Source organism: Macrosteles quadrilineatus, unplaced genomic scaffold, assembly GCF_028750875.1.
Source record: "Macrosteles quadrilineatus isolate MER2022 unplaced genomic scaffold, UCM_ALF_1.0 Scaffold_1__1_contigs__length_201487025, whole genome shotgun sequence".
Classification (NCBI taxonomy): domain Eukaryota; kingdom Metazoa; phylum Arthropoda; class Insecta; order Hemiptera; family Cicadellidae; genus Macrosteles; species Macrosteles quadrilineatus.
The window spans coordinates 53,969,638-53,986,300 of NW_026542594.1; the positions used below are offsets into that span (position 1 = coordinate 53,969,638).

Here is a 16,663-nt window from a genome sequence, read left to right on the forward strand (position 1 = left end):
TCGTTACGGATGATTTTCAATGCAAATTAATTTCATTATTTGAACTGCTTGGAAATAAAATCGATAAAGGTCTAAATGAAGTAAAAACTGAAGTAGTTAGTGTTGAAAACAAACTTAATAAGGGCCTAAATGATGTCAAAAACGAGGTTAAAAATGAATTAAATACTAAATTTAACACTCTATCAGAAAATCAAAACAACATGCGCAAGGAACTAGACGAAATCCGTGCTATCCAACAAGTACAGACTTTGGAACTACAACAAATTGAACACAACATAATTAAAAAGGTGTATAAACAGAATGATGAAATTAGAAAAGAAGTGTCCAATACTGTAGCTAATGAGCGCATTAAGACCAATCAAATCATCACTGACGAAAGTCACAAAATTGAAACCAAACTAACCCTAAACATCAATGAAACATCCCAGAACACTAAATCAGATTTAGAAAATTATGTAAATTTAAAAACCACTGAAATAAGAAATGAATTGGCACCGGTAGTTGAATACAACCAAAACACAATTCGGCAAACAACAGAAACACTTAACCAAGTAACAAACCTCATACAAGAACAAGAAGCTAAATTTACTAATATTAAAGCCGACCTTGAACAAAAGCTGAAACAGGAAACCACTTTTCTACCCCCTCAAATCCATGTAACCTGTGGAAGTTCAATCTTAACCAATGATTTGACTTTACCTAAATTCAGTGGTCGATCCCATAATCCCTTGGAATATCTAACACGTCTGAAGAGATATTACCAAAAAGTACTTTCACGGCAAAGCACGGAGCAAAGCCCTATCGAAATCTTAAAAGACGTTCTTGAAACAAGCCTTGAACACCAAGCTTCACGATGGTTTTCATTGGTAAAAAATGATTTGAAGTCATGGGAAGATTTTGAAACACAATTTATCTCCAAGTATTGGAATCGTGACCTTCAACGGGCAATCAAGCACAAAATCGAATCCGAACAATACAAGCCTAACGGAAAGTTAACTTGATCCGAGTATTTTATTGAACGAGTCATCACGCTACGATCCCTCACTCCAGCGCTGACTGAAGATGAAATAGTCGCTATTTTGTCAGACCATTTTTGCCCACTTATTCAAGACGCACGACGTGTGCAAAATGCAAGCAGTGTGTACGAGTTTGAAGCAATACTTCAACGACAAGATCTACACGACGCAGAGAAACGGCCTAAAAATAACTCCAGTCCAACACCATCTCACAATAATCAAAATCGGAACAATCATCCTAATAACTACCATAACAATCGGAGGAACTACCAAAATCGACCCAGCTTTCAAGCTCAAAATCACTATCAGAACACTAATCCCCATACCTACAATCCAAAGATAGAAAAATCTCAGTACTATCAAAACCACCGGCCCCAACCTAATCCAAGTTGGCAGCCAAGAAATCCACCACCACCACAACAACAGCGAGGCAATGTGAATTACATGACGGTTACTCACAATCCTCAACATAACACGAATCAATTCCACGACCGTGAGTACCCAACATCAGAGCAAGTCCAAATGTGTAATTCAATTTCGCAAGTTCCTTCACAATACCGACCGCCTAATAGTACGGCACAACAGTACAGCGGGCAGCCGCCTTTAAACGGGTAGGCGCTGTCGAAACTGCCGGTCTGTATACAACACTGCCAATTAACGACAACAATCTAGAATCTTCAGCGCCTGTGAATCAAATCGGACTAAACAGACCAAATAATCAAATAAATAATTATAACCAAAATAACATAGAACCTTTACATATTAACACAATTTGTTGTAACCGTGAATTCCTATTGACTGAAGAAACGATAGATGAACTTTGTACTAACAATTTTAAAGCAAACTGCCCAGAGATAAATGTAAAAATCAGTAATATTCCTATCTGTGCTTTAGTTGACACAGGTTCTAACATTACCTGTCTAAACGAAAATTGGTTTAACGAAAATAAACATAAATTATCTGAATTTGAAGAACTCCCTGTTAGTAACACATTCATTAAAACTGCTACCGGAGAGAAATCTAAACGGGTATCTAAAATCTTATTGCTGCCATTTGAAGTGAATAATCAACCAACATACATACAAACTTTGCTTGTACCACACCTAGTAAGATCATTAATTATAGGAACAGATGTTTTAAGCTTATGGGATGCAAGAATCGACTTCGAACACAAATCAATGAATATAAATATTAATAATAATGATGTGAATTTGAAGTTTGGAGAGGTAACTATTGACGGAATATCTTGCTACATTAACTACAATACAAGTGAAACATACAATTATGAAGATGATTTAATATATAATAATACAAATGAAATAAATACACATAGTTACAGTTCACAAACAAGCAAAACTCAAAGCAGCATTTTACCAGGGATAGTCAAAAGTTCTCTTGCCGATAATCAGTTAATTAATGAAGAACAGCGTTCTAAACTTGAATCTCTAATACTAAAGTATAAAGATGTCTTCTCAGACGAACCAGGAGTTTGCAACAAATACAAACATACTTTAAAAGTTGAAAATCCTCAAAATTTTAAGAAGAAATCATACCCAGTTCTCATTGCTCATCAAGATAAAGTCCTTCAAGAAATCGAACGAATGGAAAGCTTAAACGTGATCGAAAAATGTTATAGTACTTTTGTAAACCCCATTATACCAGTCATTAAGAAGTCAGGAGAGATCCGCCTGTGTTTAGATGCGAGAAGCATAAATCAAGTAATTGTCCCTGATTACGAATGTAACCAATCCGTAAACGAATTATTAGCTAGATGTCCCAACGCTAAGTTTATAAGCAGTATAGACCTTACTTCTTCTTATTGGCAAATCCCATTGTCTGAAGAGTCAAAACAATACACCGCCTTTCAATTCAACGGGAAGACCTATCAGTACAAAGTAACTCCGTTTGGCGTATCAACGTCGCAAGCCGCTTTGGTACGAGCTCTTGACCAAGTGTTTGACGAATCAGTGAAAGACTTCACTATGATTTACATTGACGACATTTGTATAGTATCGCCCGATTTTGAGTCACACTTAACACATCTAAGTTACATTTTCAACAAACTAAAAGAAGCTAACATGACCGCCAAATTCTCCAAATCCAAATTTTGTCAAAGTTCTGTCCCCTTCCTTGGATATACCCTCACTGAGAGCGGTTTAGAAATGGATAAGAGCCGAATCAAGCCTATACTAGAATTCCCTACACCTAAAAATAGAACCGAATTGAAGTCATTCTTAGGATGTATTAATTATTATAACAAGTTCCTCAACAAATACTCCAGTACTGTTTACCCGCTTTTACGACTCACTTCAAAGAAGAATAAATTCATATGGACGAAAGAAGACGATAAGACCTTCCAAGAAGTTAAAAACCTCTTCCTTAAAACCAGTGTTCTATTTCACCCAGATCCCAAGAAGACGTTCCATTTGCAAACTGACGCTTCCGATGTCGCTATTGGTGGACATGTATATCAATACTTGGACAGCGGGGATAAAGCTGCAATTATGTTCCTGTCTAGAACATTACAACCTGCCGAGCAGCGATATACAACAACAGAGAAGGAACTTTTGGCAATCGTTTACTGTCTGCAGAAAATTAGATACTTAGTATTGGGCTCAAAGTTAAATATTATCACTGACAACCATGCGGTTACTTTGCTTAAAACATGCCACTTAAGAAACAATCGGCTTACAAGATGGATTTTGGCCATTCAAGAGTTTGATTTTAACATCACACATTGAAAAGGAACTGAAAACATCACTGCCGACACTTTGAGCAGAATCACACCAACCGACAGCAACTTCCCAAATTCACCAACAGAACTCACATTAAATTACATCCAACGAATCCAGGATCCTGAACTACAACATGAACTTCAAAATTTGTCCCATCATCAGTCAGAAGACCACCACCTACAACCGCTCTACCAAATTTTAAGCAATGGACCAGAACATCCTGATCACCAACACACTTCCCAAAATTACAGGCTACATAACAACATACTGTACCAAAGACTCAAAAACAAATGGTTGATTATCGTCCCGAATAATATAGTAGAACGATTAGTATGGGAGTGTCACCATTATTATTTACACTGTGGAGCCACAAAATGTCATCAACTCTTATCAGAAACTTTCATTTTCAAAAATATGCGCCGGAGGATTAAAACTATACTTGCCTCATGTGATATTTGTCAACGCTGTAAATCAAATCCCCATCCAAATCAAGGAATTGCTCAAGGAGTTCAATGTCTCTACAAGAATGCTCAAGTTGCCGTTGATGTCATAGGACCCTTACCTGCCAGCCGAAGCAATGTGAAATACATCCTAATAATCATTGATATATATACCAAGTTCGTAAAACTATACCCCATGCAACGTGCCACTACCAAAATTATCCTCCACAAATTATTTGACCACCACTTCAAAGAATTTGGATTTCCCAGACGCATTCAGTCGGACAATGCGACACAGTTTAAAAGTGAACTTTGGACGGAATCTTTAGAAAAACATAACATTACACCAGTGTACAGCCCCCTATACCACCCTTGTTATAATCTAGCGGAAAGACCGATAAAGGAAATTAAGAGATGTCTGAGAACTTATTGTTCATACCAACACCAAAACTGGGCAAGTTACATAACCGATATTAATAACTGTCTTAATGAAGTATGCCACGAAACCACAGGTTTCAGTCCAAATGAACTACAGTTGGGACATAAAGATTTAAAATTTTGGGAAAACTACATCAGAAATCCTTTTACTCCAAACATTCCCTTGGAAAGAAAACTATTCCTCGCTTCAGAAAGAATCCAATCCAAAAGGCAGAAAAGAGCGAATAAACGCAATCAACGGAACAACCCTGTAACCTTCAACATCGAAGAACTTGTGCTAGTGAAAAACCACCCCCTTTCCAACGCTGCATATGGCGAGACCGCCAAACTTTTCGAGCTCTTCGAGGGACCTTTCAAAATATCCAAACAATTAGGACATTCAACGTACAACGTTATCGACCTAATAGAAGAAAACGAATATGGACCCTACCACGTCTCTGCCCTCAAAAGGTACATCACCCCTCAAGATCCAACAAACCAAAATTCCCTCCAAACATGAAGAGTAGTGATGCGATTAGTGCGCGCCTGTTGTGTTGTGTAGGCCTACAGTCGTCAGTCATAATAGAAACAATTCCCCTCCCTTTTCCCGTAAAACAATAAAATGAATGTATGTATATAGAACAGTAAACGAATCATTACATAATAATACATTTTATGAAAATGATTTATAAAAATAATAGGAGTTAGTGAAGGATAAAGATCTTGAAATCCATCTATGCTATATAGTTAGGAAACCCCTTTAAATATTGTGTTTTTTTAAATATCTCTCATTATGTTAGTTAGGATATTAATGTTTTGTTATGTTCATGTACTTCAAAGTAATAATTTATTGTTTTTTTTCTTTTCTTGTTTGTATGTTAGTTGTTATCAGTTTTAATCAGTGTAAATATTTTCATTGTTAGTTCGAAATGTCGTTAGTAATTTCATTATAACTCCATTTCTGCGGGGATTTTGTAACAATTCAATATTTTCACCAATATTTTTTTTATAGAATAATTTAATTTCCACCATATGTTTTCTTTTTATCTAAATGTCAATCCCTTTTCAAACCATATATAGTAATTAATTGTCCATGCAGACCAATAGGTAATCAATTTAATACAATATAATATAGAAATTTTCAAATAACCTAATATCATGTAAATATATAATAGCCTATAACTTTTGTAACAAAATTGCTTCAAATTCAACATAAATTTATTTAAATAACTTTTCAAAATTATAATTTAGCTCTCTAGCAAATGAAATTTGTTATAATATATGTGTAAACAGTGGCCTATAATTTTATATTATTAAGTCGGCATTGACATATGTGAGTGCAACAATACATCAGACCATCATCACTTCCAATAGAACCAAGATAGTATGAAGATGCAAATTAGACACTACATATTTAATATCAAAATTTTATAAAAAAAAGTACATTATTCGGACAAAATTAGTGAAATTTGTTGAAAGAAGAACCATCCTTGTGACGAACATTCATAATTTATAACATCAAGAACTTAACTTCAAAGAAGACATCAATTTTGGTGAGATAACTCCAATAGACATTTTCCCCTGTGGAAGCCATTAAAACCTTTTTTAAAACCTTTGGACATTTATACTCAAAGTCAAGAACTAATAGAAGCTTAACTTATTCAGAAATATTATTAATTCAACCAATCTATGATTCGAACATACTTTATATTTTAAAACAAAATTTAATTAGGCTTATGTCACAAGATTAATTTCAAATGCCGCTCGATCACCCCACCTGAGAAAGATCCTTGCAGTAGCCTAAATTATAACATTGAACTTAAATAATTAAAACCATTGTAATAGGCCTAGCCTAAAGTAAATTCATTTCCCACTGTTTGTACAATTTATTGTGAACCCCTTTCTTTTCTTTCACTATCAGATTTGTATAATAATTAATAAATTTAAGTTTCGAATTTGTACATGGATTTACCATTGTAGACCTAAGTTAAAGGTTGATTACAGTTCTGACCTCACTTGAAGTTACCAACAAATACTAGAGTTATACGTTAGTTCGTTTATGTTCTGACCTCACTTGAAGTTACCAACAAATACTAGAGTTATACGTTAGTTCGATTATGTTCTGACCTTACTTGAAGTTACCAACAAATACTAGAGTTATACGTTAGTTCGTTTATGTTCTGACCTCACTTGAAGTTACCAACAAATACTAGAGTTATACGTTAGTTCGTATATGTTCTGACCTCACTTGAAGTTACCAACAAATACTAGAGTTATACGTTAGTTCGTTTATGTTCTGACCTCACTTGAAATTACCAACAAATACTAGAGTTATACGTTAGTTCGTTTATGTTCTGACCTCACTTGAAGTTACCAACAAATACTAGAGTTATACGTTAGTTCGTATATGTTCTGACCTCACTTGAAATTACCAACAAATACTAGAGTTATAAGTTAGTTCGATTATGTTCTGACCTCACTTGAAATTAAAAACAATTGCTAGAGTTATACGTTAGTAGAAATAAATCTTTGTATATTTTGTTTTAAAGTAATTTTATTACTATGAATTTTTTTTATCAATTTTACCCCATTTTAAACACCATCACAGAGTAATACAAACGACTCGGTAAATCAGCTTTCTAAAGCCTCAAAAACGTTTCTTTCTTTAAGTCGCTACAATTCAATATGTATAATGAATTTAAAATAACAACGAAATAGATTTCCAGAGACCATGAAATACAGACCATAACAGGTAATTATTTCATAAATTTGCTTATGCTCATGTACATAATCAATAAATCAATACTATCAAGTACAAAATAATATAATGCGTAAGGATTTTGTACCATAATCGCGCGGGAACAAAGGTTTCAGATAAAAAATAACCACAATCCTAAAACTTTAGTCATAGGTACGTATTTCAATAACGTTGTTTTAAGGTTGGATGTAAAGTAAAGAAATAATTTTACCTTTCAAAAATAAAAGTCCAGAGCGTACAGGTAAGTTACCTAATAAAGGCTCAGAATAACAAGAAAGTTATACTTGAGCCGCTGGCGGGGACTGAGCGGGATAAAGCCCCGACCCTGTGATTTGTTTTACAATCAAATTTACCTTCTTCCATCTTCTCCTGTCAGGTTAAGTTCCCACTTTTCCATTTTGTCAATCAAACAGCCCGTATTGTAAACAAAATTCGGAAGAAACTAGTCCAAGGTGGATTTCAAACTTAAATTAGTTAAGAAGTCAACTTTTTGCAAAATACACCTGTGTCAATCTTTCAGCGTGGTTATATTTTTCCCAATGAAAAAATTGTTTAGTTTATAATGTAAATAAAAAGATTTTGCATACTAGTGATTATATACATTTTAAAAATATACAATACATATACAATACATTACTCGATAAAACTTCCCATCATTCTCAAAACAGCAATAGGTAAATAAATGGCATTTTGGAAATACTGTGATAAAATGTAGAACGACGTTGAACTGAAGGCGCTACTTTTCTCTGGGTTAAAACGGTATTATAAGAGTGGCCGCTATTCACAGCAATATTAATGACGAAGCATTATGCGCGCTATTCGCCACCACGCCATGACGCTATAATCTTCATGCATCTTCCTTAATTGCGTCCCAGACAGGATCTAAGGTGGAAGGCAAGCGTTGCTCACGTCATTAATTACTTTTTGTTGTGACAAACTAAAGAGATACAAAAACGTTTTTATAAATACGACCGTTAGATTTATGTGTTGTCTGTTGCTAGGAAACTGAGCAGTTAATTATTAAAGTACCGCTATTTATTAGGTGATTGCATTTTATGCAAATTCCGAAAGGGTTTGTGCTTTCAACAGAAATTGAGTCCAATGCTTGAGTGCTTTCAAAACTGGTTTAGGATACAAAAGTGCTACAAGTTAAATTGTAGTAAACGCACAGAATCGGTGAAGAAGAGCTGTACTTATTTTCCCGTCATACCGCAGCTACCAACAGCCGTTTAGAACATGCGTTGCTGATCTCCCTAGGTAGTAAACCAGTTTTTTGTAGTCCCCAGGAAGTAAAAGTTGTAAAATTCTATTGTAATCAATCCCTTATCCAAATTTGTTATCGATTTATTACATCGGTTGCAGCTGATGTTGCATTCTTATCAACAGTTCGACACATCGATGGTCTAATTACTCTCGTTAGACGAAACGATTACCAGCTGCGCCTAAGCAGCTGCTGATTTTCATCCATCAAAAATTTAAAAACAAGTTGGAAGTCATGTTGAGTGGTTATCATTACATGAAAGAATTTTCGATTGGCAAATTGTTTCTTTTTCGTTCATAAATCACATTTCACGTCACATCAAAAAAATGCAATTTTGAACTGCAATCTACAATCTCAATCTCGTTGTCGTGCTAAACAACATAATATTGCGTTTAGGATTGCTACTAAAAAATCACACACAACACAGTATAACGTTAACACTACACAATAACTACAAACTAACTATTGGTTAAATCGTAATTCACGAGGACAAGACGTGACTGTATAGGTTATGAGCTAATAACAGTTGTCTAGTGTTGGAAGATTTGGACGAGGAGTTGGCTATGAAGTTAGTTACTAAGCCCGATGGAAGTTTGGCTGCCCCAGAATAAATCCCTTCTTAACTTGCCGTGCCTCGAAACACGCTAAATATCAAATGCACTGTGAGGTATATGAGTTCTAGTAGACGATGAGAGCTTGGACTATTCAACATAACTTCTTTCAAGAGTGCGATATAAAATGTAATAAAACTATTTTAAACATGAATACTTGTCCTTTGTGATTTTGGTTGGCACAAAACTCGTTAGAATATCGTTTCAAGTTTATATACATAAAGAGAAGAGATTTTTTTCATGCTCAACCGTTCGTCAATGTATGTTGTATTTTTTTTTCTACCCAATACTGTATTCGGAAAGACGATTATGTGACAAAATTAGTTGTATGCAACTGATTAGGCGACCGCAGATAAAGGATTGTTATGATCTAAAGTAATAAGAGCTATAAAAGCGATATTTTATGAATACTCGACTAAAGCCAAAGTGTGTTCAAGAATCGTGCACCTTGAGAAAGGTAATCGTGAGGATATACAGTATGTTAGTAAGGATCATATCAAAAGATGACCACTCAACTGTACAAAAAAGATGAGAGGAGTAATCAGTTACAATACGGAAGGCCGAGACGTGAGGTAGTGACCAAGCGTGAGGACATGATATGTTAAAAAGGAACATATGACAAAATTGTCAATCGGTTTTACTGTGTGCAAACTGTGTGAGTTTGAACAACAACATAAATGAAGCCATAGCTAGTGCTATATATATAAAGTTACCTTTGAGATGATGGTCTGGCGTGTCTGCTGTACCTCGCATGATGTCACTGAGATAATGTTCCAAGTTCCGCATGTTATCCAGAGGACTGGTTCCGTTAGCATTGCCCATTGTCCGTTCCTGTAACATAAAACATACGATATAAATAGTAACAAATATAGCTGAGTGAGATTAGCACCACTAATGTGTACTATGTACGTACTAATACTTTTACTAACACAATATACACATCGTTGTTTAAAGTCGTATACTTTGAAAGGTATCACTCACTTCATTTAACAAGAATAGTGCTTCAAAACCAAAGAATCCATTATGGAATGTAAATAACATGAGAGGTGATACCTTTAATGTTCTTTCTGTTCGCTGTCGGCGAAATCCAGTGCGACATATATAAGAAACATAAAAACATACATTGCCAAAGTATCTTGAAAATAGTTGGACATATTGTAAGTGTCTGTAATATACGTTTAAGCAATCTCAACATGATATAAAAGTGAAAGCCCTCCCTGACTCCCGATTTAACTGATTCATCTCCAAATCTCCAACTTGTAGACTAGCTAAAAGTCTAAAGGTCTATCTTAGACCGACAGACAAGTTTTACTAAGTCGCAAAGGAGATAGAGTTTGTAAGTTAAAACCCAATTCGGGAGCCTTTGCGCGGGCAAACAGCGGAAGAATTGAAAGTAAACATTGGTTTGATCTTCACTCCGCTTATTCAGCACAGAGAAGTGATCTTAAATATTGGGACGGACCCTTGGGACACCGTGGAATTAAAATAGCCTTGGAAACAGAAACCACGCTTAAATCCAAATAAATATTAAGTAGATGGTTTGTAATAATAAAATCGCTAAGTTAATTTTGATTTTACGTGTTTACGTGTTACGTGTGGTTACGTGTGATCTTTTCCAGTTAGTCGACAATCATATTTCACGTCACATTTAATTTAATAGAATTTGAACAAGGGATATAAATTTAGTTTGGTTTAGTTAACTGTTAATGTATTTTCATGAGACAGTTAGTAAAATTTGTTAGTAAAGTAAGTTTTGACAAGTTTATCATAACGCCTAGGAAACGAGACATGTGATGATACTAAAACGTAAATTACAAAAGATGTGACTGAGCATAACCATATTTGTCTATGGCATAACTAGTAGATACAGTGGTACAATACCAGCTGTTCTGGTATATAATGGCTACTTGTACTGTGTGTGTATTGTACTAATAGTAAAAAAAATATTATAACATCCAGGGACGGATGCAACGAACGGATTAAAACTCAAGATATAGGGGAACTGCAGAGGTATAAAACAAAGGTTGGCAGTCGACCCAGCCTGGACATTTGGCGACCACTAAACTGTCTGCAAAATCAATGGCCTGTAGTTTTAGTTAATAATTGGCATGTGAGCCAAATAAAAAATCTTTATAGTGCTGTAGTGGATAAGATAATGAGTAATATTTTGATGTAGCGCCTGAACAGGGTGAAATAATAACATGTGTGAGACTAGCGACTAAAGGTGCGTCCACACATGACGAACAATGTTCGCCAACATGTCGCTGTTCCCCAGCGAACGTTCGATCTAGTAAGTGTGGACGCATCGTAGAATGTTCGGAGGGCGAGGGTGGGGGTAGCTGTCGCAATTTTTGTTAAGCCTAAGAACTTTTGTCCAGTTCGGAGAGAGCAGCTCAGTCGTCTCGAAATCCATCTCAGAACTAATATTTCACCTGACTTGTTGGGTAACATGCTCGACAGTGTGTGGGAAACACCCGACATAAGTCAGGTTGGATGATGGGTCCGTCGTCAGGTCAGGTTGTCAGGTCGGGTGGCATGTTCGATAGTGTGTGGGGCGCTTAGTGCTGTACACTTCCGGAACAATGTTTGACATGCTTTGCCTGGATATTTTTTTAACAAATTCATTAGGTAATGATAAGAGTATAAAAAAAAACTCAAGGTAACTGCTAATCTATCTGTCACACTAATTGGTTCAAGACAAAACGTATTATTTTTTCGAGATTACAAGACCTATTAATTTGATCAGATTTTAAAAATCAATGTTCCACTTCCGAGTGAAGTTGGAGAATAGGCAACCAGCTACCAAGTCGGCTGGCTCTGTGGTGCTGACCACTATATTAAAATAATCTTCTTGAACTGTCTCTATGCCACCACCGACGACGCCATTGATAGCTGATAATGTAATATGCAGCACACCATATTTTGTTCGTCAAACAGCTTAAATAATGTTCAGCGAACGTTCAGAAAACGTTTTTTCCTTGTTCGGCGTACAACGGCTTACATGTTCGTCGTGAACGTTCGCCAAGTGTGTACGCAGCTTAAGATGATAAACAAGCATGATGTCAACAGATGGACATCAATCACACCAGACGAGGTAATAAAAACAGTTTCAAAATTTTCAAATTCAAAAACCATGGACCATTTTTGGCTTTCAAATTATATAATCAAGAATACTATACACTACATTTCTACACCTCTCTCTACTGTATTCAATAGTTGCCTCCGTAATGGTTATTTTCCTGATTTACTTAAAATTTCAAAAGTAACTCCAATCTATAAAAAGGGCGATAAGAACCTTTGTCAAAATTATCGTCCAATCTCAATAGTTCCAATTTTATCTAAAGTTTTTGAAGCTCTTATGTTGAAACAACTCAATATTTTTTTTGATTCCAATAAGTTGATGTCTGACTCTCAATTTGGTTTTAGAGCTGGTAGATCAACCACTATGGCAGTCTCCCACATTTCCAATTACATTATTAATGCTTTTGAAAATAAAAATACTGTGTCCATGCTTCTTTTTGACTTAACAAAAGCTTTTGATTGCATTCCGTTTGACATTTTGCTGACAAAACTCAAATTTTATGGACTTAATAAAAACTCAATAGACATAATTGAATCATATCTGACCAACAGGAGGCAATTTGTTAGTGTGGAGGGTAAAAACTCAACATTGACAGCAATTAAAGCAGGAGTTCCGCAGGGCTCGGTCCTGGGCCCTTTTCTTTTCATTGTCACAGTCAATGATCTTCCATGTAACATCCCTATTGACAGTGTTATATATGCAGACGACACCACAATTTTTACTTCTGATAAAGATCTTGTAAAGCTCTCAGAAACACTTTCTAATGCAGAAAACAGTGTTTTAAACTGGTTTTCTACAAATAAACTCATCTGTAACCAATCCAAAACCCAGAAAATAGAATTTTCACTCTCTTCAAACAAATTAGACCATTCAGTCAAACTTCTTGGCATTCACCTTGATACTAAATTAAATTGGAAAACTCACATCACAAATTTAAGCAAAAAACTATCGAGAGTTTCATGTCTATTCTGGAAACTCAAGTCTTTTGTTGACATTGAATATCTCAAACTAGCCTACTTTGGACTGTTTCAATCCCACATTCAATATGGAATCCAACTTTGGGGCCATTCCCCCCCCCCATGTTCATGAGCTTCTACTAATACAAAAAGAAGTCATCCGCACTATGTCGGGGGCTGGCCCTGCGGAGCACTGCAAGCCACTTTTTGTCAGACTAAACATTTACACAATCATTAACTTATACATCTACAATATACTTATATACACTAAAGCTAATCTCAATGAGTTTTCCACCAGGCAGAATTACCATTTCCACCATACACGAAACAAGGACCAACTGGATATACCACATCACAGACTGGCCATCACAGGTAATTCTTTTAAACTTAATTGTGTGAAATTTTATAAGCTGCCTGAGCCTCTTCAGGCAGACAACCTTTCTCTTCCTCTTTTTAAGTCAAAAATTCATAACTGGCTCATAGCTAACCCATTTTACTCAGTTAAGGAAAAAAATTAATTATAAAATTAAAGCCGAATCTTTCATACTGTAAATTAAAAACTCTCAATCGTTATTCTTAATTTTTGTTATCTATAGATATGAACATGTTTAGTGATATTTTATTTAATGTAATTTGACAATGCCTATTCCTATGTACAACTTGGTCAATGGCAATAAACTTTCTTATTCTTATTCTTATTCTTATTCTTATTCTTATGGCAAAGTAGAGATAGTTGGCATAACACATACATCTATATGTATTTTCCATACTCGACTGGTGCTATGAACTCAAAACCTTTTAGAGAGGTAATCCTAAAGCTTTTTACAAATCATACCAACATACATACCCTAGTGTAATGTAAAAATGTACTTATTAAAATTAATATGAAAATACACATATAGTTCAAAACTCTACAAAAGCCGAATCTCGCGTATTTAAAACTAAGTAAATGCAGATTAACACAATCTAAAACGCCTTTAGGCATTATGCTAAAATGCGAAACTGTAAGATGGAACACAAACTTAAAGTAAACTCCTTCACTTCTGAAGGTAATAGGCGCGAACGTTGCAAAAACACGGCAAAACACCTCAAGTTCGTCCGCCTCAGACAATAGCTGCTGATGGCAATATCGTGTCGGTATAATTGTAAAGAGTTTCCCGCCACTGGGAGAGTGCAGCTACCTGCTCTTACAGCTTCATACCTAGATAGTTGTAAACATACAATAATTATGTGATCAAATCATTATTTAAAGCCGATCTGAAATAAACCTGAATACATCACAATTAATTATAAAAAAATCCTTTGGCTAAACTTGGTACAAATTGTTATCGATTAAAATACACAATTAGGCTACTCAGTCTGGGCAACATTCGAGTAAAGTTTTTTAATACATTGGTAGGCTAAATAGGACATATTCGTAAAATACATCAAATACATTGTAGTGATGATTTATGTTGCCAATTGCTGTTTCCGATAGTCACACAGAAGGGGTTTACAGCTACAGTATTCCACTTCACGTTGGTTACGACTATCAAGCTACAGACGACCGGCCACGTATAGATAGCATAATCCTACTTGGTGGACGGTGTGGCGAAGCACAGCAGGGTTAATTGAGGACGGGTTAAGCATTATAAATGCAGGACAGGTATAATCCTTACGGCCAGACCCGTCTGGTTGAATAATTTACTTCCAGATAGACCAAGTTTGGTCCTATTTAAAAGAGTCTTGCATTAACATATAAATGTTGTTGTATGATGACACTTTGTTGAATCATTCATGTGATAAGTACTCATATTCAATTATAAGTAACATAATTGACTATTGGATACAAATATTAACAACAAAGAAACAGTATTCTTCTAGGTTCATTATTACATTCTTTTTGTAGCATCATTGACTAAAAACGTCATATTTATATATGTATGCCAACGTATAGTCAAATACCCTTCCCGTAGCAAACCTACAGGGAATACATTGATATGCGTTTTTTTTTTATTGCAATGTCGATAGCTTAGTATTAAATAAACACAATTTCCCAATTTGGGTTAAATATATCCATAAATAAGCAAACTACAACAGTTTATTTATTCTCCGTAAGAATAACAAGGGAATTTTAAATTTACATTTTTTTTAATTATCTCCGTAACCGTTGGGCATACAACAAAGCTTCAATATACGAAATTATTTATTTTTTTAAGCTCTACAGAATGGTATGGAAAGAAATTATGAAGTTTTGTGTTTTTAGGGTCATAATTGGGAAAAATCTACTTTTAAACCCATAAAGCCCCGTTCCCATGGTCCGATCATGCTGGTTCGCAAACTCGTTAGAAAAAAGTAGGTTTACACGTTTGTGCCAAATTTCATCAAAATTGGATCATTTATGCTCGAGTTATTGCGCTAACGGACATCTTATCTTTATCTTCAAACAAATGTTGTCTTCACTTAAAATTGTTGGTAAAAATAATTATGAAGCCCGATGGCGAAGGTCTATAACAATTTAATATGGAATCCTGATGACCCCCGCTCAATTTTTTGGATGCCTCTGCGAACGACCTATTGATTTACCTATTAATTTGATCAGATTTTAAAAATCAATGTTCCACATCCGAGTGAAGTTGGAGAATAGGCAACCAGCTACCAAGTCGGCTGGCTCTGTGGTGCTGACCACTATATTAAAATAATCTTCTTGAACTGTCTCTATGCCACCACCGACGACGCCATTGATAGCTGATAATGTAATATGCAGCACACCATATTTTGTTCGTCAAACAGCTTAAATAATGTTCAGCGAACGTTCAGAAAACGTTTTTTCCTTGTTCGGCGTACAACGGCTTACATGTTCGTCGTGAACGTTCGCCAAGTGTGTACGCAGCTTAAGATGATAAACAAGCATGATGTCAACAGATGGACATCAATCACACCAGACGAGGTAATAAAAACAGTTTCAAAATTTTCAAATTCAAAAACCATGGACCATTTTTGGCTTTCAAATTATATAATCAAGAATACTATACACTACATTTCTACACCTCTCTCTACTGTATTCAATAGTTGCCTCCGTAATGGTTATTTTCCTGATTTACTTAAAATTTCAAAAGTAACTCCAATCTATAAAAAGGGCGATAAAAACCTTTGTCAAAATTATCGTCCAATCTCAATAGTTCCAATTTTATCTAAAGTTTTTGAAGCTCTTATGTTGAAACAACTCAATATTTTTTTTGATTCCAATAAGTTGATGTCTGACTCTCAATTTGGTTTTAGAGCTGGTAGATCAACCACTATGGCAGTCTCTCACATTTCCAATTACATTATTAATGCTTTTGAAAATAAAAATACTGTGTCCATGTTTCTTTTTGACTTAACAAAAGCTTTTGATTGCATTCCGTT

At 35.2% G+C, this 16,663-nt stretch overlaps 1 protein-coding gene across 1 annotated transcript in view; it reads right to left on the reverse strand.

Moving 5' to 3' along the window:
- Positions 1-16,663, reverse strand: part of LOC128983094 (translational regulator orb2) — a 734,652-nt gene that overhangs the window by 353,526 nt on the left and 364,463 nt on the right. Inside the window, exon 2 of the mRNA XM_054402252.1 lies at positions 9,952-10,069. Coding sequence (XP_054258227.1) covers positions 9,952-10,069 — 118 coding nt within the window. The remainder of the gene's footprint in view (positions 1-9,951; positions 10,070-16,663) is intronic.